The 26,270-nt window shown below is 46.8% G+C and overlaps 1 protein-coding gene across 1 annotated transcript in view; it reads right to left on the reverse strand.

The window, feature by feature from the left end:
- Nucleotides 1–5,754: 5,754 nt before the first annotated feature.
- LOC137353540 (meiosis inhibitor protein 1-like) overlaps nt 5,755–26,270 on the reverse strand; it is a gene marked incomplete at its 3' end in the record, with an annotated part of 26,057 nt that continues 5,541 nt past the window's right edge. Inside the window, exons 4-6 of the mRNA XM_068019908.1 lie at nt 20,781–20,854; nt 19,031–19,136; nt 5,755–5,843 (exon numbers count right to left, since the gene is read on the reverse strand). Coding sequence (XP_067876009.1) covers nt 5,755–5,843; nt 19,031–19,136; nt 20,781–20,854 — 269 coding nt within the window. The remainder of the gene's footprint in view (nt 5,844–19,030; nt 19,137–20,780; nt 20,855–26,270) is intronic.

Below are 26,270 nucleotides of genomic sequence, written 5' to 3' on the forward strand. Positions count from 1 at the left end.
GCTAACGCATAGCTAGTTCTGGAGCATAAATCTTCAGCATGACAGCTGGAATGTTATGGGGCCCATAGTTGCTGCATTCAGTGCATTCACAGGCAGTGAATCAAATTGGCTGAAGACTGGCATCAGTGATGCTGAGGACCTCAACAGGAGGCTGAGAGAGATCATGCATTCAGCACTTCTGGGTGAAGACATGCTGGGCTCCACCTTCATTCAGGATGGAGATGTTTCTGGAACCTATTCCTGTTAGTTGTTTAATTGTCCAATTCATGACTGCATGTGGCAGAACTGCAGAGCTTTGATCTGATCTGTTGGTTGTGGAATTGCTTATTTCTGTCTATAGCATGCTGCTTCTGCTGTTTATTTGTAGTCCTGTTTTGTAGTTTCAACAGGTTGTGCCTCATTTTTAGGTATGCCTGCTTCTTGATGGTAGGAAGACTGTCAATGAAGCAAAAGGCCAAAGAGAAGCTCCAAGGTTATCTGACGTTGTCCTGAAGGCCTTAGTCCAAGCGGTTGAGAGGGGGCCAGAAGGCCCTCCGGGTATAACCCGCGAAGGGAAGAGGTGGCCAGGGAGGTGAATTCCCGGTGTCTGCCCCTAGAGGACCTGGCTGCAGTACCATTACTCCCAGTACCACATACTAGTAAGAACAGGAAGATAGGGAGGATCAATGCATGGCTTGAAGCATGGTGCAAGAGGGAGTGCTTCAGATTCTTGGGTCATTGGCACCAGTTCTGGGGCAGAAGGTACCCATTCCAAAGGGACGGGATGCACCACAACAGGACTAGGACCAATGTCCTTGTGGGGTGGTTCACTAATGTGGTTGGGGAGGGTTTAAGCTAAATTGGCAGTGGATGGGCACCAGAATGTGGAAGTAGAAAAGAGGAATAAGGTATATAATGAGTGTGCTGGACAGTACTAGAGAAGGGTGTAGTTCCATATTAGATAGGTGTGGACTGAGAAGAACAAGGAATGCAAAGACAAGATTACAATGCAAATTCACAAAGTGTGGTGAAAAAGGGTGTTGAGCTACGAGCACAAATAGCAGTACAGGAATATGATTTCGTGGCAGTAACGGAAACATCGCTTAAAAATGGTGAGAACTGGATGCTGAATATATAGGATATAAAGTGTTCAGAAAAGACAGAGAAGGAAAAAAGGGAGGTGGGGTGGCAGTACTGATTAGGGAAGACATTGTAGTGTTGGAAAGAGGGGAGGTCCGTGATGGGGCAAAGACAGAAACCATTTGATTAGAGTTGAGAAGCAAAAGGGTTTTAACATGCTACTTGGGGTATTCTATAGGCCTCCAAATATTGAAAGAGCGGTCGAGGCACAAATCTGCAGGGAGATCACAAAGATATGCAAGAACTACAGAGTCATGATATTGGGAGCCTTTAATATCAATTGGGATAATGTTAGAGTAAAGGGTAAGTAGGCGAAGGAATTTCTGAAATGTATTCATGAGAACTTCCTTGATCAATATGTTCTTGGATCTGTTGCTGGGAAATGAGGTTGCCCAAGTGTTTGTGGGGGTACACTTGGGCAAGAGTGATCTTTGTCTAGAAAAGCAAGGAACAATATAAAGTAGAATGTCTAAATTGGAAGAAGGCTAATTTCAATGCGATGAGAAGGGATCTAGCCAGGCAAAAATGGAATGAAAGACTGACAGGAAAAACTGTAACAGAACAATGGATTAGCTTTAAGGAAGATGCCTTGAAATGGGCAAAAGGTAGGGGAACCAAAAACAGGGCTCCTTGGATGACGAGGGAGATAGAGATTATGATGAAACAAAAGAGGGTATATGATGCATACCAGATGAATACTTCAAGTGCGATCCAGGCCAAATACAATAAGTTGAGAGGGGAGGTGAAGAGGAAAATAAGACTGGCAAAGAGAGAAAGAATATGAGAATAGAATGGCAGCCAACACAAAAGGGAGCCCAAAAACCTTCTACCTGCATGAAAATAGTAAGCGGTAAGTAAGAGGTGTAGCGGGGCCTATTAGGGACAAAGAGGGCAAGATATGCTTAGAAGCGCGGGGCAAGGCAAGAATACTTAATGATACTTCGCATCGGTGTTTATTAAGGAAGAGTAATCTAACAAAATATCGGTAGAAGTGGAAAGAGTAGAGGCAATAGATAGGGTAAAAACTGAGAGGGAAGAGGTACTAAAAAGGGTTGTTTTGCTTATAACTAGGTGACTTATCTACCTATAGTAACAGTGGGAAGAGGAAGGTTAAGTTGGTTAAGAGTGATGGGTCAAGGGGGACGGGTGCAGGCTGGAAGGTAGGAGGAAGAGGGGTTGGAAGGTGGGCAAACTTACCTGGTATTGCAGTCGCAACATTTTCTGGAAGAATGCAAACCACATGTCTAATCAAGGAATGCTGGTCGATTGGGAGGAGACAAATGATAGTGGGTGGGATTTCCTGCTGCATGCAAATGTAAGGCACATAACAGCGATCTGCTCATGACTTTCATGATTCTGTTGAATGGCATGACGGTTTTACTACACTCTTCTCATCTCGACAATTGAAAAGCTGCAAAGACAGGAGTATCATGCACACAATTTGTCCTCTAACACGCGAACAATTGGAGAGGAAGAGACTGAGGAGGGATCTTGCCGATCAACGGTTGATGACTCAACAGGAGCAGCAGGCAGCACAAGAGGGTGAGGCTGACATTCTGGAAAGGCTTTATCGAGCATGTCATCGCATCCTCAGGACAAGGACACATTACCTTCTGATGTCAGAGAATCAACGCCAGAGAAGCAGGAGGATGTGACTTGCAATGGTGACAGAAATGTTTACAATCCTCCAGCATTACATTTTCTTTGGGAACCCCATGCCATTTACCCTCAGGGTTACTATTGCACTCAATTTCTTTGCTACCAGGGATCAACAGGCAACATATGTTGCATCTTGCAGTCTGCAACCCACAGGTGCAAAGAGGTAACCAATGCCCTTTTTCACCGTGCCAATGATTTCATCTACTTACCTACAGACGAGAACAGCCAGGCAGCAAGGTCTATGGCCTTCGGTGCAATTGCTGGCTTTCCTAAAGTACAAGGAGTGATCAACTGTACTCATGTGGCCATTAGAGATCCCTGGGACCAGCCTGCTGTCCTGGTTAATCGCAAAGGCTTCCACTCTTTAAACATGCAACTGGTTTGCAAACACAGGAGAAGAATCATACATGTTTGTGCACATTTCCCAGGGTGCTGTCAGGACTCCTACATTTTAAGGAACTGCCAGCAGTTTTCATGGAACCAGCTGCAATGGACAGATGGATCCTAGGTGACAAGGATTACCCATTTTGTACATAATTGATAACACCAGTATGTCATCCTCAAAGTGCTGCTGAAGAGAGGTACAGTATCACTCATACATCCACCAGAGCCATCAATGAGCACATCACTGGCATGCTGAAAATGCAATTCAATTGCCTTGACTAGTCTGGAGGGGTTCCTCAGTATACGCCACAGAGGGTGACACAAATAATTGTTGTCTGCTGTGCCTTGCACAACCTTGCAATTAGACACGACAACATTCTGTAGGCGGAGGAACATCAATTCTCCTCAGTTGAGGATGACTATGAAGAGAGTGAGGAGGACAACAATGATGTCATCGATATGACGGCCACGGAGGGACATCAGGGAGAACCTAACTTATGCACATTTCAACAAACAGTAAGCTACAACATCAAAGAAATTTGGGAGGAGAAACAGAATACCCCACTGAAATTCCCTTTTGCATGACGTCTATTCATCTCTGCAATCTTAACGAAGCAGGGCTGCACTTTCATGTGACTGGCATTTGAAATTAGGCTACAATGAATGTGACTATACACCACTGCAAGCAGCGTCAAGTTATGACCATAGAAAACAAAAGTAAGGCAGACCGTATTGGAAAAAGTTATCAAAGGAAAGCAGCCATCACTGAAGAGTGAAGGCTAAAATTCCAATGAGATATTGACATTGGACATTTCCTGAGAAGTTTTGCAAGCATCACTGCATTCCTGCCATGGGGCTCCAAAAAACTTCTTTGTATCCATCTGTAACCAAGCAACACATTACTGACAGTGGATCAAATTTTGCATGAAATAAAAATGTTTTAATACATCTTTGCATTTGTTAACATTTCTACATCACCCGTGCCACCTTCATGCTCAAAACTGTTTCAATTTTCTTTTCCTGCCACATACGTCTCCTCCCAACGTTCCTTGATACCCTGACATTAGCAGCTTAAGTGGAGGCAGTCTGCTTAATGCGCTCAGAATGTGGCAGGCGTCCTTTGGAGGAATGGGGTCTTGATGGCTCCATCCCACTGGGGGTGTGCAGCCAGGGTGCTCACCTGGAGATAAGGGGGTCAATGTAGGTGGATGGGAACGAGACACCGCTTTCCCTGGGGGTGTCCTGAGAGGAAGGCCCTGGGGCAGCTGGCACATGCTCCTCCTCCATCTGTTTGCACGATGGCACTTGCCTGTCTCCCTGAGGGGAAGGAGCACCTGGAGGGAGGTCCAAGTTCCTCGTCCCCCTCTCGCTTAGACTCTGCTGCATGGAGCCCAAGGCAACAGTGACGGAGTGCAGGTCAGATCGCATATCGCTCGAGTGGTCAACCAGACTCGCCATGGAGCTTGCCAGACTCTCTACTGAGGAAGCCACACGCTCAAATGCCTGGGACATGGCAGACATCATGGCTTGCATGGATTCCTCTATGGCACGCACTAAACTATGCATGACCTCAGGCATATTTCCACATGGCTTTGCTTCACATCCAGAATACTTCTCCTAGCAATAGAGGATCATCATGAGCGTGGGGCTGAGCAGGGCCTGGTCCCCAGCAGTCTTCCATTTGTCAGGGGACCCAGCTGGCACATAAGCCCTCAGCTGCTGGGACGTGTGTGTGTCGTGCACACCAGCTTGCGACCCAAATTATAATCTTAAACCCCCCCCTCCCCGTGGATGTATCTGCACTGGCAGAGGTGGAAGGAGAGGCAAGTGATGGTGCACCCACTGGGGCACTGGCTTCTTCTTCTTCCCCAGAGGAGAATTCTTGGGCCACGCGGCATTCTGCTACTCGAGTGCGGGCACCTGCAGTGGAGACACAAACAGAAGCACTTTAAGCATGGCTTCACATGAGTTCACACAATTTCCTTCAGTTCCACATATGGCTGCAAGAGCAGAGATGACACTTCAGCCGTACGCCTTGTGGTTCCTGCCTCACCATCTCCACATGCCCTGCCTCCCTCCTCTCTCGCGATCTCAGAGGCCTCCTCCTCAGCCGTGGTCAGCAGCCTGATGTCAGGGACCCCTTCCCCCGTCTTAGCATGCTCGTACTAGCTGATGCTTCGTTTATCCTGCAAAAGACAGTGCAGATTTAATGACAAGGCAAATGATGCATCACACCCATTACATACATGCATCAACAGCACTCATTCTATCCTGGCTTTTGCACGCACATCCAATGCCAATCTTCATCATTTAGTAAATGGCACTAAGGTTGCTCATGCATTTGTCTGCATTCCTTGCATACCCTCTGTCTTAAAGACACCTCGCCATGGAAGAAATCAATGGAGCAGCCTCGCCAGGACAACTTACCCTCATTGCTCTGAGCAAGTTACTGATTCGCTTGCGGCATTGCACCCATGTTGTAAGAGGTACCCCACGGTTCAAGATCTCCTCCGCTACCTCCATCCAGGTCACCTTGGTGAGGCAGGAGGGTCGTCGCACTCCATCTGCAGGAGAGAGGACCTCCCGCCCTTCCCTGATGGCCTGGAGGAGAACCTGCAGGGAGGCATCACTGAACCGTGGGGCAGGACGCTGCCTGCTGGCTGCCATGTCTTTCACTTTGGCTGTAAGGAAAAATAAACGATATGAAGTTAGTCATGACTTTCACAAAATAAGGGAGGCAAAAACATTTTGATTTAAGTGAAAGCTTCAACTAAGCTATTCTGAAGATACTTACATGAAAGGACGACTGCCGTTCTTTGAGATTGCAAGCACAGCATGTTTTATATCTGTGGCAATCATGAGGCTTGGGGCAACAACGGTGGATTCCACCAATGAAAGGCCGCCCCTGGGTAATCCCACGTGTTCTCTATGCCCTTCGCCACATGGCTAATTTAAATACAAAATCATGTGAGAAACAGGATTTGCAGCAGGAGCGGAAGCTACAACTTCTGGTCCCACCATCGGAAACACTGCGGCACTCAAGATTCCACCCGAAGTCTCAGATTACCATGTGACAGTTTCCATGCTCACCTTCAACCGCTGACATCAGTGAGTAAAGAATGCGACCCATTTATAGTCAGCTCTTTACAATAGTTTTTGAGTATACAATAAATGCCATTGAAACCAGAAACCTCCCTTGTCTTTTTTTTGTTTTAATTAGGTCATTTCATGGTTTGCTGTGACACTTTGAAATTTACGATTTAAATACGTAAAACTGTGAAATTCACAATTCTTAAAATGCCATGACTGTGAAATTTGACGGGGAATTTGATAGGGCCCTATTCATAAGGATCGTTGCCAGTACCACTGCTGTGCAACATTTACGTAAACAATTTCAGCTCAGGAATGGGAAGCAGAATTTCAGAATTTGCGGACAACACCAAAATTGGGGGTGTGCTCAATACAAAAAAGGACTGTGACAAAATACAGGAAGACATTAATAAACTTGCATGGTGTGTGATTGGCAATTGAACTTCAATATAGACAAGTGTGGAGTGGTACATTTTGGTAAGAATGAGGAGGCTGCATATTCCTTGGAATCAAGGGGGCAGAATTCAATACCACCCGAAACAGACCCAGGGATGGTGATCTGAGCTTATTTCTTTCGATGCAGGCAGCACATAAACCTCCTGCTGTCTGCTAATTTAAATGCTAGTAGCATGCAGCCCAGCAACAGACATGCTGGTGAGGGATTGTGTACTACAGTGAGGTGGGTGGGGGGGGTGCTCCCAGGTTTATGCGAGACTAGCATTGTTTAAAGCTAATTTGCACTATTTAAAACCAGACTGCATCACTTAAAAGGGAGGTGCATTCCTGTTGGAGCAGGTGCTGGAAGTGGGTGGGGAAGAGAGCTTTATTTGCAGGAAGACAGACTAATGGCAGGGGAAGAAACCATGATCAGTGGCCTTTGATCCAGTTACAGGTAGGTTTTGAATAAAATGGCTGTAACCAATTCTAGAGCTTCAGGCCAGGGAGAGCGTAACACCGTTCTGGTGGTGGTGAAGGATAAGGAAGGAGGTGCACCGGTTGACCGTACTTTCGTCATTAAGAAAATCCTTATTGATTGCTGTGGATGCCAAGCTGCGGACATCTTCTGCTTGCAGGACTTCCCCAGCAGTGGATATTTCAACATGACTTTCAAGAACGTGGCGGGATGCATCAAGCTCCCGAAGGTGTTCAAGGAGAAAGGAAACCAGGCGTCGCCATCGATCCTCACAGCGCAGCCACTCTTCACGCTACCGTCGCAATGTGACTGGGTGGTGATAATTCACCTCTATAACCTCCATGTTCCTGTCGTGGATGTACTCACCTTCCTCGCCAGGTATGTAGAGGTGGCCGGCAGCAGCACTGATGTCAAGGACCCATTTGGGATTTGGACCAGCAAGCGGCAGGTCAAGGTGACCTTGAAGATCGATGCCAATGGAGCCATCATCCATCCTCCCTCCAGCTTCACTATCGGGGTAAGTCAAGGCTTCTTGGTCTATGCGGGGCAGCCCAGAGTTTGTCACACCTGTGGCAAATCTGGTCACATGGCAGCTAACTGCAGCACAGTCGTCTGCAAGAAGGAAGGCCATCAGACCAAGGACTGTAAGCAAAGTAAGTGCTGCAACCTGTGTGGTGAGCCAGGCCACCTCTCCAAAACCTGCCCCAAACGCTGCTTCAGTTATGCTCAGGCGGCAAGGTCCAAGGAAAGGCTGGGAGAAGGAACGGCGAATGCATCTGGTGCTGGGAAGGAGACAAGTAACCCTCTCTGCAGCGAGGAAAGTCTACCTGAAAAGGAGAAGAAAGGGGAGGCAGCTGAAACCAGTGACCCAACTCCTACCCCGTGCCTGGAAACCCCTCCTCTACAGACAGAATCAATGGAGGAGGAGGCAGCAGATAGACAAACAGGTCAGCGGCAGGTGGTACAAAGGGAAACCACGAAGTAAAAACATCCAAAAATGGAACAGGCCACCACCCAAACCAGTGGCAAGAGGAGGCTACCATCTGAGACAGACTACGGCAGCTCTTCCTCACTGGACGAGGAAGGTCCGGAATGACTGCACCTGCAAAAGAAGCGGCAGAACGCAAAGGAGGTGGAAGCTCCGGGGCACTGGAAGCTGTGATGGGTCCAGCGTGCCCCAAACCGCCGAACCTAGCGACATGCCCAGTGCATCCCAGCTCCGGGACACCAAGAACAAAGAAGCGTCGGGTGCACTCCAGCTCCAGGAAGCCAGGAGCAGTGATGTTTGAGGAGGAGCAGAGGGGAAAGACACCAACAGCAGAGGACAGCCCAAGCCTTGCTGCCTACAAGACCCCCCCGATATCACCCCAGCGGAACAAACCCTGCATGAGAAACCAGGAGGGGTTTCTGAGCCCAGCAAACATGAAACAGCTTGCATACACTATGGGTATGCAGGAACATACGGAAGGACTGGGACTAGCAAGGACAAATGGTGTGGGAAGCAACAACTAACTTAAAAATGGGTATAAAGATTGCTCCAATTAACATGCGTAGCGTTAAATCCACTATGCAATGCGTTTCAACTTGGACTACCTTGCCAAGGTCAAAGCCAACCTACTGTTTCTGCAGGAGTGTGGAATACCACATCTCAGCACCTACAGGCAATGGTTGAGATAGTGGTCCCACGGGCCATCGATCTGGTCAGGGGGCAATGATTGCCGTTCCTCCAGCCTGGGTATTCTGCTGCAGGGAGGTAACTTCATCTCCGAAGTCAAGGAGGTGGTGGGCGGTCGCCTCCTCGTAGCAGATGTAATGTACAACAATGCTCCGCTCCGGTTGATCAACGTGTACGCCCCGGTTCAATGCAACGAGCGACTGACCATCTTCCAGCAGCTCCCACTGCTGCTGGCGACGTCCAGGCCGGTCATTCTAGGCAGTGACTTCAACTGCATCATCGATGCAGCTGGACGATCCAGCAGTGACGGCAGCAAACTGGACGCTACGTCCAGATTCTGATTGAAAACAGTAAAAGATGCCAAGCTGCATGATGTCTTCAAACCTGCAGATGGAGCGCAGCGTAGATACACCAGGTCAAGATCGGATGGGTCTACCCGTTCCAGGATTGACTTCCTGTTTGTGTCCCATGATGTCACGGTCAGATCCACCAACGTCAAGCCGGTGTCCTTTTTTTTTAGTTTAGAGATACAGCACTGAAACAGGCCCTTCGGCCCACCGAGTCTGTGCCGACCATCAACCACCCACTTATACTAATCCTATATTTCTACTACATCCCCACCTGTCCCTATATTTCCCTACCGCCTACCTATACTAGGGGCAATTGCAAATAGCCAATTTATCTATCAACCTGCAAGTCTTTGGCATGTGGGAGGAAACCGGAGCACCTGGAGGAAACCCACGCAGACACAGGGAGAACTTGCAAACTCCACACAGGCAGTACCCAGAATTGAACCCGGGTCACTGGAGCGGTGAGGCTGCGGTGCTAACCACTGCGCCACTGTGGCCGCCCTTCTCCGACCATTGCCTCTTACTGGCCGACTGTCACTTACAGGACAACCTGCTGGTCGGCAGGGGGACATGGAAGCTCAATGCTACACTGCTGACCCCAGAGAACGTTGAGGAACTCAAAAGGGATTACAAAGGTTGGAGAACCGTGAAACCCCTCTGAGTCTCCAGTTCACTGGTGGGAGGCGATCAAGGAGATCAACAGGTTCTTTATCTCCAAAGGTGTTCAGAGGGTCAAAGAGAGACAGAGGGAAATGTCCGAACTCCAGAAAAGAATGCAAAATTTGCTCCGGCTGCAGTCAATGGGGGTCGAGGTCAAAGAGGATCTCCAAGAGGGGAAGATGCCATGCTCTTTGCCACGGAGGCCTCCAAGATCGTCTTCCGGTCCAGAGTCCGCTCCGTTGAGCAGGATGAGGCGTGCCCGCGTTATTTCTTCCAAAAGGTACACAGACAGAACTCTGTGATCAGCAGCCTGAAGGAAGAGGATGGCTCAGTAACATCTTCGCAGTCTGACATACTAAGGATCAGCAAATCCTTTTATGCTGGGCTGTATGACATGAAGCCCATGGACAGCATGGCTTCCCAGTCCTTCCTGTCATCTATCACGGAGGTCTTAGATGACAGCATGAGGGAGAGACTGGACAAACCGTTAACACCAGATGAGCTGACAAACTCCGCCAGGTCCTTTGAGACGAGAAGAACTCCCAGAAGCGATGGCTAACCAGTTGAGTTGTATTCGGCTCTGTGGGACTGGATCGGCACAACCTGCAAGAAGTATACGAGAGTATGCATGTCAGGATCCACGAGGAAAGGCATCATCACCCTCATCTACAAGCGGAAGGGGGAGAGGACGGAAATTGGCGGCCCATCTCACTGCTTAATGTTGACTACAAGGTTCTGTCCAAAGTCATCGCCAGTCGGATCAAGTCTGCTCTGGAGTTGGTGATTCACCCTAACCAGACCTGCACTGTACCCGGCAGGAAGATCTCCGATTGGCGATCGTATCCCTGAGTAGCGCAAGACTATGTACGGGACAGGAGGGTGGACACCTGCCTCATCAGCTTGGACCAGAAGGCTTTTGACAGGATATCGCACACCTACATGATGGACGTGCTCTCCAAAATGGAGTTTGGGGAAGGAATCTGCAATTGGATCAAACTGCTCTACACAAACATCAGTAGCGCAGTCTCGATCAATGGGTGGAAATCAGAAAGTTTCCTGATCCAATCTGGGGTCAGACAGGGCTGTCCTCTCTCCCCTGTCTTGTTTGTTTGCTATATCGAACGTTTTGCTGAGTCCATTAGGAAGGATGCGGGCATAAGAGGGGTGACAATCCCAGGCAGCGGAGGCACTCGGGTAAAAGCCCCCCTGTACATGTACGACGTCGCCGTCTTCTGCTCGGACCTGCTGTCCTTTCACAGACTGATGAGCATCTGCAACCAGTTCAAACTGGCCTCGGGAGCCAAAGTCAACCACGGCAAGAGTGAGGCCATGTTCTTTGGGAACTGGGCCGACCAATCCTTTGTCCCCTTCACTGTCAGGCCAGACTACCTGAAGGTGCTGGGGATATGATTTAGAAGGGCACAGACGTGCACCAAAACCTGGAAGGAGCGAATAGCCAGGGTACATCATAAACTGAGCATGTGGTAGCAGCGATCTCTCTCCATTGTGGGTAAGAACTTGGTCACCAGGTGCGAAGTGCCCATGTTGTTGCTGTATGCGGCACAAGTCTGGCCCATACCCCACTCCTGCACCGTGGCAGTCACCCAAGCCATTTTCTGCTTTATCTGGAGATCCAAAATGTACCGGGTCCAGAGGGACACTATGTTCAAACCTCTGGATAAGGGTGGGAAAAATGTACCCAATGTCACCCTCATCCTGATGACCACTTTCGTGTGCAGATGCATCAAGCTGTGCTTAGAGCCCCAGTATGCAAACACCAAGTGTCACCACGTGCTGAGGTTTTATCTGTCCCCAGTGTTACTAAGGATGGGCCTGGTCACATTGCCTCGGAACACTCCATCCAGTTGGACCGTGCTGTACCACCTATTCTTCGTGGAAAAGCTTCTGCAGGAAAACACCTTTGACCATCAATCGATCAGGCAGTGGTCTGCACGGAATGTACTCAAGGCCCTACGGGAAAAGGAGATGGTGGATCCTGTCGGATGGTTCCCAGAGCAGACTGCCAAAGTCATTTGGCAGAATGCCTCATCACCAAAACTTTCAAACAAGCACCAAGACGTAGCTTCGCTGGTGGTGAGAAGGGCCCTCCCTGTCAGATCCTTCCTACACGCCCGGAGTCTCGTCCCCTCCACACGCTGCCTTCCGACTTAAGTGTAGTCCTCCATCCCCTATACTCCTCGAGGGACTCACTCGATCCCAGCTGCCTATACCTGACATATGCCTCCTTCTTTGTCCTGACCAGACCCTCAATATCCCTAGTCAACCAAGGTTCCCTAAACTTGCCAGCCTTGCCCTTCCATCTAACAGGAACATGCTGGCCCTGAACTCTTCCTATCTCACTTTTAAAAGCCTCCCACTTGCCAGACATCCCTTTACCTGTAAACAGCCTCTCCCATTCAACTTTTGAGAGTTCCTGTCTGATGCCATCGTAATTAGCCTTCCCCCAATTTAGGTCTTCAACCTGAGGACCAGTCCTATCCTTTTCCATAACTACCTTGAAGCTAATAAGAGTTATGGTCACTGGTCCCAAAGTGCTCCCCCACTGACACATCAACCACCTGCCCATCCTCATTTCCTAAGAGGAGGTCGAGTGTAGCCCCTTCTCTAGTAGGGCATCCACATATTGCTTCAGAAAACTATCCTGGACACACTTAAATTCTTCGCCATCTGATCCCTTAGCACTAAGGCAGTCCCAGTCAATATTAGGGAAGTTAAAATCACCTATTACAACCCTACAATTCCTACACCTATCTGCGATTTCCCTACATATATGCTCTTCCACTTCCCCCTGACTATTGGGGGGCCTATAGTATAATCCCATCAGTGATCACCCCTTCCTTATTTCTAAGTTCTACCCATATGGCCTCGCTGGACATTCCCCCCGGGATATCCTAAGTACTGCCGTGATGTCCGCCCTAATCAATAGTGCAACTCCCCCTCCTCTCTTACCTCCACCTCTGTCACGCTGGAAGGATCGGTACCCCAGAACATTGAGCTGCCAAGTCCTGCCCATCCCTCAACCATGTTTCTGTAATAGCTATAATATCACAATCCCATGTACCAATCCATGCTCTGAGTTCATCTGCCTTACCTGTAAGGCTTCTTGCATTAAAATAAATGCAGTTTAGCCTACCAGACCTTCCATGCTTCCTGTCCTGCCCCTGCCCTGCCTGCCTACTGGACTTGCTTGCTTTTTGTTGAGGTTCATCCCAAGCAGCTCTGTAACACACGAGTCTGTGCTCTACGGGCTGTTCCCAGGGACGCACAGCCAGATAAACATCAACTGCTGCTGGAGGACTATCAATTCAGTGAAAGACGCTCTTTGGTCTGCCCGAAACTTGCTGGTCTTTCAGTGAAAAGTGTTATCCACGATCAACTGTTGCAGACCAGCACATTCCAAGGTCCAGGACTACATGCTGAGGGACGCGCTAAAGCTTGGGCTCAATGGGGAAAGACCACTGCGTAAGGTCCTCCCACCAAAGTGAACTGAGGGGCTGGACCCATGGGAAACCTCTCGGACTTGGGTTTGCTGTAAAATGTACATGGCATGTAAAATGGAATGGAAGGGCTGTGAGGCAACTCACCCCTGTATTGAATAAAACGGATTTCCTTTGCACTTTTTGGAATGTCAACTTGGTGCTGTTTAGAACTGTTTTGTAATGCATCTTTTACAGATTTTTATGAATAAAGTATATATTTAGGAAAAAAAAGTGTCAGACACAGTACTGGAAGCCTTGGTGCAGCAGGTGGACAGAAAGAGAGATGCCCTCTATCCACAGGGGGTCTGGAGGGAGGACCGCCAGACAAACTCTGAGCAGGCAATGGGAACAGATACCTTTCGCAGTCAATGCAAGCAGTGTAGCCGCGAGGACCTGGACGCAATGCCGTAAGAAGTTTAATGAGCTCATACAAGTAGTGATGGTCAGTGAGTTCACCTTCAAATGCCATATCCTTATAAGTGAACAACTAGCCTGAGACACATAATTCACAACCCCTTCCATCACTTAGCTCCTACCAACAATCATTCATCACAACTCAGCTCACATTCATAGCCTCATCTCACTGTCACAAGCTTAGCACTGCTCCACGCCTCACACCCATATCCCGCAGCTTGCACACACACTGCCAGTTATTCAATCATGACAGCCACATCACCCAAACACATTGCACCATACTCACTAACAACTTCTCTTTCTCTTACAGGACAAGGTGATGCATAACCAGAGGAAACAGCAACTAACCAGTGGAGGAGAGGCATGGCTGCACATCCTTACCCCCATGGAGATGCTCGCCATCACTGGAGCGGCCACGACTACTGAGGCAGTGACTAGCGACAGGGCTAAAATGATCAAAGACAAGGGTATGCTCATATCTGATCCTCCTTCGCAATTCGTACTTCCTCCTCATCCCATAATCTATTATGATTTACAAGCTGCAAATGGTGTAAGCGTATACCTCTTGCTTTCCTCTCCCCTCACCACAACCCTACCCTTATGCCCAAGATGTGGTGGAAGAGCAAGAGATGGAAGAGCAGGAAGACAATGATGAAAGAAACACCATCACTCATTCTCACACTCACAGCCACCAGCTCAGATACCAGTGGCACTAGAGCTCAGAGCTGGAATTTGCACATGGCGGGACACGAGTAACCTGCAGCCAGACCAGGTGCCAGAGGACGAGATCACACACAAGTTCTGTAATGATACCAGAACTGAGAGATTATACGTATCAGGAAAGACTGAACAGGCTGGGACTCTTTTTCCTAGAGAAGACTGAGGATAACTTTTAAGATTATGAAAGGGTTTGATAGGGTAGACATAGAGAAGATGGGCCAGATTTTAAAAGCAGCTCGGGCTCAGAATCGGAGGTAGGCGGGCCCCCAATTCTGCACCGCCGGCCAACATGTCGGTTCCATGCCACAATCCTGACCCCAAGCCATTTTTGGGCAGGCCTATTTAGGGTCAGAACACCCACCCGCCTGCAAGCAGCAGGTAGCCAACTGTGGGTAATTAGGGCCAATTACAGGGTTTTCAAGGTCCCGTCCCTGCGCCAACTGGGATTTCCAGTCGGCAATGTGGGCAAGAGCCACAGACAGTCAACCATGGTGGGTTCACGTCGGGGTGTGGGTCACACTTCATCTTGCACCGCCGGCTGTCCTGTGGAGGAGTTGCTCCTCCACGATCACACCAAGCAGCTGTGAAAATTTTGAATTTTTAAAAACTGACTTCTTCTTCAGAGGGTGCTTTCAGGTTGAGGGAGCCTCTCTCTCTCTCTCTCCATCATGAATGGACAGCTCCCACCTTAGCCAATGGAGCTGTCGATGCGTTAGTGCTGGCGGGCCTCCCATTGGCCCTCCAGCCTCGGGAGCCAGCCCACCGTCCTTAATTGGATGCTGAGTCCGCTCCCTGCCATTAATTGGCCTGGCCCTTTAGAAATCCAGTTGTGTACGTCTGGAACACGCCGTGGGGGGCGGGGGGGTCAGGACCTAGAGCTACTCCAGACTTCCAGCTCCCAACCCCAGACTGAAAATCCAGCCTGATATTTCCATTGGTGGGGGAGACCAGAACTATGGGCCATAAATACAAGATAGTCACTAACAAATCCAAATGGGAATTCAGTAGAAACTTCTTTACCCGAAGAATGGTTAGAATGTGGAACGCGTGACCAATGGAGTAGTTGCGGTGACTAGCACTGGTGCATTTAAGTGGAAACTAGATAAACACATGAGGGAGAAAGGAATAGAGGAATATGGTGGTAGGGTTAGATGAAGAAAAGTGGGAGGAGGTGTTGAGCATGAACACTGTCATGGACCTGTTGGGCCGACTGGCTTGTTTCTGTGTTGTAAATACCATGCAAGTACTCCCTGATGACACTGATTTGGTTGGGGGGGGGGGGGGGGGGGGAGAAAAAGAGGAGTAGCGGGGGCTTAGTGTGATTAGCGCTACATTGGGTTGCGCAATTTCCAAGCATGGCAAGTGAAATGTGGCCCGTTTGAAAATAGCAAAAAAGGGTCCTGCAAGGGCAGACCTCCAATTTAAATAAAATATTCTGCATTTTAAATAACCTTACATGCGCCCCAGACACCAGCGCAACCACCTTATCTAATATAGTGGGCAGAGCACTTTCAACTGGAAATGTGTGCGCACTTCCGGCCCACCATATTGGCATCTTAAGAAGAAATAGATAAGATTTTAGTAACTTTCCCACAACTGACGCTAGACGAATAGACCTACAATTTCCTAGTTTATCTCTATTGTCCTTCTTAAACAGCGGAGCCACATTGGATATTTTCCAATCGAAGGGAACATTTCCTGAATCGAGAGATTTTTGGAAGATCATGACTAACACATCAACAATTTCCTCACCTACTTCTTTTCATGCCCCATCAGCCATTAGGTCCTGCGGAGTGCCTATCTTTAATCTCATTCGGTTCTCCATCATCATTTTTTAAACCCATATTGAATCTTAGTTCTTCCTTTGATTTATTCTTACTTTTCCCTTTTACCTTTGGTATTTTTTTTTTATTCATTCATGGGATGTGGGCGTCACTGGCTATGCCAGCATTTATTGCCCATCCCTAATTGCCCTGGAGAAGGTGGTGGTGAGCTGCCTTCTTGAACTGCTGCAGTCCATGTGAGGTAGGTACACCCACAGTGCTGTTCGGAAGGGAGTTCCAGGATTTTGGCCCAGCGACAGTGAAGGAACGGTGATATAGTTCCAAGTCAGGATAGTGTGTGGCTTGGATGGGAACTTGCAGGTGGTGATGTTCTCATGCATCTGCTGCTCTTGTCCTTTGAGGTGGTAGAAGTCACTGATTTGGAAGGTGCTCTCTAAGGAACCTTGGTGCGCTGCTGCAGTGCATCTTGTAGATGGTACACACTGTGGCCACTGTGCGTCGGTCGTGGAGGGAGTGAATGTTTGTGGATGGTGTGCCAATCAAACGGGCTGCTTTGTCCTGGATGGTGTCAAGCTTCTTGAGTGTTGTTGGAGCTGCACCCATCCAGGCAAGTGGAGAGTATTCCATCACACTCCTGACTTGTGCCTTGTAGATGGTGGACAGGCTTTGAGGAGTCAGGAGGTGAGTTACTCGCCTCGGGATTCCTAGCCTCTGACCTGCTCTTGTACCACGGTATTTACATGGCTACTCCAGTTCAGTTTCTGGTCAATGGTAGCTCCTAGGATGTTGATAGTGGGGGAATCAGCAATGGTAATGCCATTGAATGTCAAGGGGAGATGGTTAGATTCTTTCTTGTTGGAGATGGTCATTGCCTGGCACTTGTGAGGCACAAATGTTACTTGCCACTTATCAGCCCTATCCTGGATATTGTCCAGGCCTTGCTGCATTGCTACACGGACTGCTTCAGTATTTGAGTCGTCGCGAAAGGTGCTGAACATTGTGCAATCATCAGCGAACATCCCCACTTCTGACCTTATGATTGAAGGAAGGTCATTGATGAAGCAGCTGAAGATGGTTGGGCCTAGGACACTACCCTGAGGAACTCTCCACTTGCCTGGCTAGGTACAGTTCCAACAACACTCAAGAAGCTCAACTCCATCCACGACAAAGCAGCCCGCTTGATTGGCACCCCATCTACAAACATTCACTCCCTCCACCGACGCACAGTGGCAGCAGTGTGTACCATCTACAAGATGTACAGTAGCAACTGAATAAAGGCTCCTTAGACAGCACCCACCAAACCCGTGACCTCTACCACCTAGAAAGACAAGGGCAGCAGATGCATGGGAACACCATCACCTGCAAGTTCAGCTCCAAGCTACACACCATCCTGACTTGGAACTATATCGCTGTTACTTCACTGTCGCTGGGTCAAAATCTTGGAACTCCCTTCCTAACAGCACTGTGGGTGTACATACCTCACATGGACTGCAGCAGTTTAAGAAGGCAGCTCACCACCACCTTCTCAAGGATTATTAGGGATGGACCATAAATGCTGGCCTAGCCAGCAACGCCCACATCCCATGAAGGAATTTTTTTTAAATCCTCTGCTGTGAAGATCAACACAAAGTATCCAATTAGAAAGTCTATCATTTCCTAATTCCAATTACAATATCATTTCCATTTGTAATTAACTACTCTGAGCCACCCATTTTCTTAATATATTAGTAAAAATTTTCATTGTTGTCCTTCATACCCCTTGCAAATTATTTCCTGTATTCAACATCAAACCAAGTTGGGAACGCCATCTGGAATGAGTGGGAATAAAATTACTTTGAAAAAATAAAGTGTGATTGTGAATATAAACTTTTAAAATGCAATGAATTAAAAAAAACACTATTGCCATTTGGGACCTTAATCTGAATCTAGACGGGATGCATTTTAATTACCGAATGGCTATTCAGAAGAGTGTATTGTCTGATTGCCTAATCCTGCCAGTCCATTTTGACGGCAAGGTCTCACTAACATGCTTCTGGTAAGGTGCAGGTGCCATTCAACCAATATTAGATGGCCCGGAAGCCAACCCAGCCAGCAGGAAGGCAGATCCAGAAAGGGGAGGGGAAGGAAGGAATGGTAACAGCAGTGGACAAGTCCAGAGCGGCAGCAACCTAACAATATTCTTCAAGAGCCCAAAGGAGCACTCCTACTCCTCCTGGCTACACAAAAATATATTTCAATCTTAGCTTTTTGGTACCTCCTCAGCTGTACCACCAGTAAACCTGAGAGAAGGGTGCACAGTGCATACAGCATTTGCTTGCCTGCAAAATGGCAATCAAGATTGCGTGTGTCATAGGACCCCAATTTGCATGTTATAAGGGCCGAAAGATGACATTCCTGGTTCCCAACAGAAGCGCCTCGAGGATAGTTAACCAAGTTAAAATCTGCCCAGTGCCTTCTTCCTCTTACCAGCTGTAAAGGCTAAAGTGAAAGTTTGTTCGGATAGAGACCCATGCACAATTTTCACAATTTATTTTAAATAAAATAAAAATTAAAAATAAATAAAAAATAAAAATGTTGTATTAATATCTGACCTAGAAACCATAAAAGGTTTGGAAAATGTCTCACTGTTGCAGGAAGGTTTGTTCTTCTGCCTCTGGCATTAAACATATAGATACAGAAGAAATCGGATAATACATGGTAGATTGGAAATGTGAGTGTTCTTTTACCCCATTCTGGCACCTCATCTTTCTCTGAATACTCACTATACTCTTGGAGCAACTTCTCTGCGAGGAATGGGATGGTGAGTAATAGTTTACCCAACAATGTAAATATTGGTAAACTCCTCCTCATACTGTTTTTCTCTGACAACTGGATAAAAGAATAAACAGGATATCAATAATTCCAAAAAATATATGTCTCAGCCCAATTTTTCAACTTCAGGAAAGATGACTGATCTAATTTATATCACAGGCTCGCCTGTATCAACAGCTCAAGATCGGCTTTTCCACTTTTCCTTTAGGAACAAGGACTAAGGTACACAGATTGAAGGTATTAGGCAAGAGATGAAGGAGGAATGTGAGAAAGAACTTTTTCACGCATTGAATAGTAATGACCTGGAATTCACTGCCCAGGAGGATGGCAGAAGCGGAGACAATCAATGATTTCAAAAGGAAATTAGAAAGGCACTTGAAGGAAATAAACTTTCAGGACTACAGGGATCGAGCGGGAGAGTGGGACTGACTGGATTGCTCCATGGATAGCCGGCTTGGACTCGAGGTGCTGAATGGCCTCCTTCTATGCCGTAAATGACTATGATTAAAGGAAGACAAAGTGCCAGGGCTCAACAGGATACATCCTAGAATCCCAAGGGATATCAGAGGGGAAAATGCGGAGTCCCTAGAAATTACATTTCAGGGCTTTATTCAGTATGAATGTGTCCCAGAAGACTAGACAAAGTAGTCCCATTTTTTAAATAGAAAAATAGAGCAATCTGGTCTAATTACAGACCAGTTAGCTCAACATCTGTGGTAAGGAAAACTTTGAAATCTTTAATTATTAAATTATTACACTTCTAGATAAAAGAAAAATAATTAGAAGTAGCAAGCATGGATTTCAAAAACAACAACTGTACTCGACAAATCTCAGAATTCTTTGCAGAGTCAACATATACAGTGGCTGGTGAAAATGCAGATAGTGTACATGGAATTTTGAATGCCTACAGAAATTATAGGGTATGGAATTAGGGGGCAGACAGCAAATTGTTTCTCCCTTCAAATTAATTTTTCATCCAGAGAGTAGGAATTAAGGGCAGTGGGCAGCGTTGTCTCACTGGGTTCAGCTCTGGGACCACTGAATTATTTGGATATAGGCCTGGGGGTAGTAGTTTGGAAATCTGTATGACACCAAAATAGGATTTAAAGTTAACTAGTTAGAAGATAAAAGGAAGCTGCAACAGAAATATTGCTAAACTGGGGAAATGGACTAAAAAGTGGAAGGTAGAATTGAATGATAGTAAAGGTTGAAGAGATGCATCTCAGTAAAAAAACAGCAATTATACTCTGAATGGATGTAGGCTTGGTACTTGGTGGAAGAGCAAAGCAATTTGGAGTGTAAGTTCACATGACATTAAAGGCTGTAATTTGGCTAAGGCTGTGAAAAAGAAGCTAATATTACATAAAGTATAGAATATAAAAACCCAAAAGGATAATTATGAGCTTATATAAAACCTTAATAGAGTACGGTGTACAGTTTTGGGCTCCGCAGTATAGGAAGGATATTGAGCCTGGCTGGAGGAAATATGAATACAAGACTTGAAAAATTGGGGTTTAATTATGGGAATACAGATTATAAATAATATGCTATTTTAAACGTATTTCTATAAGGGCAAACTTTTAAGAACCGAAATACCTATTGTATTTTTCAATAGGATGTGTACACTATTTCAATACAGTTTTCAGCTAATTATCATTATGAAAACATTGTGACATATATCTCACCTATGCAATTACTGACCTGTTTCTGGCATTCATCCAGCACACAGCACACAAACTGCTCTGACTTCAATTCCACAGTGAGAAGTGCAAGAACTGAAAGGAATGCAAACTCATTTACAGTATTAACCAACATAGCTAATGAGCTGCTCAATGAATCACTTTCATTTTCCTGCAACAAGGCAAGATTTGTGAAGCTATACAAGAATTACTAATGTAATTCATTGGCATTGCAACAGACAACAAAAAATACACTCACGGAAGGAATCCATCTGCACTGAAAGTAAAATTCAAACTACACATTATAATTATGTGAGATGTAATAAATATACATCAATTTTATATAGGACTGTGAAGATAGTTCCCATAGATAAATGTGTTCTGTAAAAAAAAAAGTATAAATGTGTTTTACAAATGACTAGAATTAGTTATAGAAGCTGTCTTTCCTTACCAGCACCTGAGGAGCTGGAGCATAGCTGCCAGAAAAAATCGAAACAGGATCCGTAACAGGTTTTCCTCAAAATCTTTAAGTTTTAGTAATAGCATAAATTCATTGGCCTGGATTTTGCTGTATTAATGATGGTGAAACCAACATTCACCACGAGCGCTCTTCTGAAACCAAGAGCAACTTCAGGTACCTGCACATGCGCAATTAAACACAGAAATCCAGAAGTTGCCGTCAGCAACTCTATACTTCTCTATAGGGTGTCTGAAGCGTCGCAGTGATGTTTCAGTTGATGAGGCTGCATTTGCGCATGTGCCAGTACTGCACCAATTAGTGGTTGTGTTGTCAGCAAACACAGCCAAATATAATCGTTTTTCAGGGCCAGAATGGTTTTTCCAGCAGTAATAATGAACTTAGTACACCTTAATCAACAAGATGAGACTTTTTCAAGGGTGTTCACAGTGACACTAATAAAAGGGTATGTTCGTGTCAGATTCCTATTTCATTACTGCGATGTTTCAGACAGCTGCCTGTAATAAAGATGGCGCTGTGCAATTTGACACAAAAAAACAATTGGCCCAGACAATTCACTATCTATTATTGCTAGATGGTCACAGCCAGCCTGCTAAAGGCATTAAAAAACTTAAGTGTCTCCTGACAACGCAGAGCAATCGCCGATGGGTTTGGGTTCAATTCATTTTTTGCGTCAAATTGAACAGCGCCATATTTATTACTGGCAACTACCTAAGACGTCGCAGAGTCAATGAGGCTGCATTTGCGCATGTGCTAGTACTGCGCCACCTAGTGGTTGTGTTATCAGCAAATGCAGCCGGTATATTTACGAAATGTCAAATTGCTCCATTATATAAAAAAAGAGATTTTTATTATAAAAAACCTGTTGTTTTTTTTTTAAGTTTGATTATGATACTTCAGTTTCTATGTTAATCTCATGTGCATGCCCTAAACATTTATTTTGCTCTCTGCAATATTTAATTAAAAGTGAACAATAATCAGTGCTTTTTATTCTCTGTTCTGCAGTCTGTAAGAATACTTCATTGTGATTGGTTGCTTACCCTGCTTCAATGCACAAAGTTAACATGCAAATGCAGCAGGCTATTAGGAAGGCAAATTGCATGTTGGCCTTTATGCAAGGAGATTGGAGTACAGGAATAAAGAAGTCTTACTAAGACCGTACAGGGTTTTGGTGAGACCACACCCGGAATACTGTTGGGGTTCGTTGAAAGGGCGCACGTGATGGGGTTCATAGAGAGAGAGAGAGGGTGCGGATGGGGGGTTCATAGAGGAAGGGAGAGCACATGGGTGGGTGGGTCTGTAGAAAGAGTTTAGAGATTTCATAGAGAACGCATGTGAGGGGCTCGTAGAGAGCGCGCACTTGGTCTCCACATTTAAGAAAAGATATTCTTGCATTGGAGACGGTGCAGCAAAGATTTACTAAATTGGTCCCTGGGATGAGGGGGTTGTCCTATGATGAGAGGCTGAGTAAATTGGGCCTATATTCTCTGGAGTTTAGAAGAATGAGAGGTGATTTAATTGAGACATACAAGATTCTGAATGGGCTAAATAGGGTAGAAGCTAAGAGATTGTTCCCACTGGTCAGGGGAATCTAGAACACGGGGACACAGTATCAGGATAAGGGGTCAATCATTCAGGACTGAGATGAGGAGAAATTACTTCACTCAAAGGGTTGTGAATCTTTGGAATTCTCTACCCCAGAGGGTTGTGGATGCTCCGTCATTGAATACATTTAAGGTTGGGACAGTTAGATTTTTGGTCTCGCAGGGAATCAAGGGATATGGGGAATTGAAGCCCAAGATCACCCATGATTGTGTTGAATGGTGGAGCAGGCTCGATGGGCCATATGGTCTACTTCTGCTCCTATTTCTTGTAGCACAGAAACTTGCCATATCTTCTTGCTTCTGCATAATTATTACACTTGTAGTTAATCTTTTAGTTTTACCGTGAAGGGGAGGTCCTGACAGTGTGGTATATTCCAGAAATTTGAAGCTAATAGCCAATATGTGTTAGAACTATGCACGAGGGCCAAATATAACGCACAAATATGAACCCATTGCACAGAAATGCAAGCATCCAAGCCTCATGCATAAAACATCTAAGTCCCCAAACTAAGTCCAATTAGAAAAACAAACAAAAATGAAACTCTGGTGCCCTCCCTGAATGCCCACGTACGTGCCCTTCCTGAATCCCTATACATTTGTGTACCCTCCCTCTACGAACCCACACGCATTCAAATGCCCTCCCTCTCTCTATGAACCTCCACATGGGTGCTCTCTTTACAAAGCTACAAGCGTGCACTCTAAGAACCCTTGGTTTATGAGCCTCCCCCACCCCCCATGCTTGCTCTGTACGAAACCCCAGGCAGGCAGGCATGCATGTGCTCTCTCGATCTTTCTATGAGCCACCACGCGCATGCTCTCTCTACAAACCCACACGAGTGCTCTCTCTATCTCTCTACAAACACCCCACTCACGCCCTCTCTCTACGGACCTCCTACCCACGCTCTCTCTCTCTCGACAAACCCCCCACCCGCACTCGCTCTCTCTCTCTCTACGAAACCCACCTGCGCTTGTTCTCTCTGTACTAACCCTCACCTGTGCTCGCTCTCTACAAACACCTCATGCGTGCTTGCGCTGTAGGAAACCTCCACCCACACACTCTCTCTATACAAACGCCCCTCCCACATGCAATCTCTCTCTCTATGAATCCCCCGCACGCGCTCTCCCTCTCTACGAAACCCCACGCACGCGCTCTCCCTCTCTACAAATCCACACATGCGCTCTAAGAACTCCTCATGTGCACTCTCCCTATGAAACCCCCCTCACATGCGTTCTCTCTATGAACCCTCACATGCACTCTCTCTCTACAAACCCACGTTCTCTCTCTCTCTCTACGAAACCCCTACCTGCGCACCCTCTCTCCCACTACGACACCCCCACCCACATCCTCTCTCCCTCTATGAACCCCCCACCTGCGCTCTCTCTACGAATCTCAGCTGTGCTTGTTCTCTCAACGAACCCCTCGTGCCTGCTAGCTCTCTCTACAAACCCCCCACCCACGCCCTCTCTACCTACAAAACCCCACATGCACGCTCTCGCTCTACGAGCCCCTCACATGCGTTCTCTCTACGAAACCCCTTAACTCTCTCTACCGACGCACCCACCCACGTGCCTCTCCCTTCCTCTACGAACCCCCCACCCGCACCCTCTATGAACCCCCTCACATGCGCTCTCAATGAACCCCAACTGCGTGCTCTTATGAACCTTCCCACCCACGCGCTCTCTCTCCCCCATAAGAACCCACCACCCGTGCTCGCTCTCCCCCACATACTCTGCCTACGAACCCCGCACACACGTGCTCTCTCTTACTAACCCCGCATACGTTCGCTCTATGAAATCCTTTCACATGCACGCTCTCTCTCCAAAGCCCCCAAACATGCGCTCTCTCTCTCTACGAACCCCTCGTGCCCTTCTCTCTATACGAAGCCCTCACATGTGCTCTCTCTCTCTCCAACCCCCTTACATTCTCTCTCTATGAACCCCCCTCACATGCGCACACTCTCTCTCCACAAACCCCTCACACACACTCACTCTCTCTATATGAAAACCCCCACCAGGGATAGGCATCGATCTGTTGCACCACAGACATTTGATAAAAATCAGACTCAGCCACAGACATGGGGGCAATTCATCTGTGTACAAAGTATATAGCCAATCTAATGCCATCAAAACATAGTCCGATTTAAAACACATTTCTTCCTATAAATATAGCTAAGCATACAAACATCAATGGAGAGCAGCACAACTGTATTAGCTAGCTAGCAAGCCAAATAGTATGCAATGCCAATTACTTTTGTTGACAGAAGAGAGTTAGCTACACCAGGTCACTGGGTGGTAGATGGACCTTATCGGATGATTTCTGTGGATTCACGCTGCAGGTGTGCAAATTCATCCAATAAACCATGAAACTCAAGGAGTGGATTGTCATTGTGGTTACTGAAGTAAGCCAGTAGAAAAATGAGCAATAGGAAGATGAACTATTTCTTACACTGCTGTTGTCACAAGACAATTAAACCTGGGATGATCAATGTTTGTGCAACTTCCCCACCTGCTTGTAATATGTGTCTGAAAACAGGGCAACTGATAAAAGGGCAACGATCTACAAATCAGGAGAATTTTAAAGGATGAAGCAGACAGTACTTCAGAAGAGTCATGTAAAACAGAAAAGCAGAGTGGGACAGGAGGGCCAAGACTAATTTATTCATCTTGACAGGCAGTTAAACTAGGTCCTTGATTCTAAAATACAGAAACAAAAGAATCTCTCATGGACAAAATTTGCTCACCAGCTAGTGGCAAAATTAGGTCAACACATCCTCCAATAAAGCCTTTTTCTTAAATTCACATGTCTATATCTCAATCAATCACTGTTGATTCCGATTCAGCTCTGACAAAATAATTTACAAAAAACTTTCCTGCAAAAAGTTGAGCAGTTGCTATTGCATGTATTATTCAGTTACATATGAGCAGACAACTTTCAAATGACATTGGCCACTCAGGTTATCTGCACTCAAGCAGGATAGTAAATGATGCACATTGCAGTTACTGATCTTTGACATACTTCTAAAACTTGTCCTTTAATCCAATTTGCAGCAGATAAATCAGGTAACGACGGTTTCTAACAGTCATTGAAACATAATAAATTGTTACTATTTCTTCAACAGTTTGTTAACCCTCCCACACCCACCCCCGTCTCTCTTTCTCTCTCTCGTTCGCTCCACCAACCACCCCCCCCCACCAAGTCTCTCGCGCTCTCGCTCCCCCACCCCCACATGTCTTGCTCTCTTGCTCCCCCACCCCCCAGTCTCTCGCGCTCTCGCTCCCCCCCAGTCTCTTGCGCTCTCGCTCCCCTCCCCTTCCCCCCTCCCAGTCTCTCGCGCTGTCGATCCCCACCCCCGTCTCTCGCGCTCTCGCTCGCCACCCCCCGTCTCTCGCGCTCTCGCTCCCCACCCACACGTCACTCGCGCTCTCGCTA

The sequence above is a fragment of the Heterodontus francisci genome, chromosome 41 (assembly GCF_036365525.1).
Source record: "Heterodontus francisci isolate sHetFra1 chromosome 41, sHetFra1.hap1, whole genome shotgun sequence".
NCBI lineage: Eukaryota > Metazoa > Chordata > Chondrichthyes > Heterodontiformes > Heterodontidae > Heterodontus > Heterodontus francisci.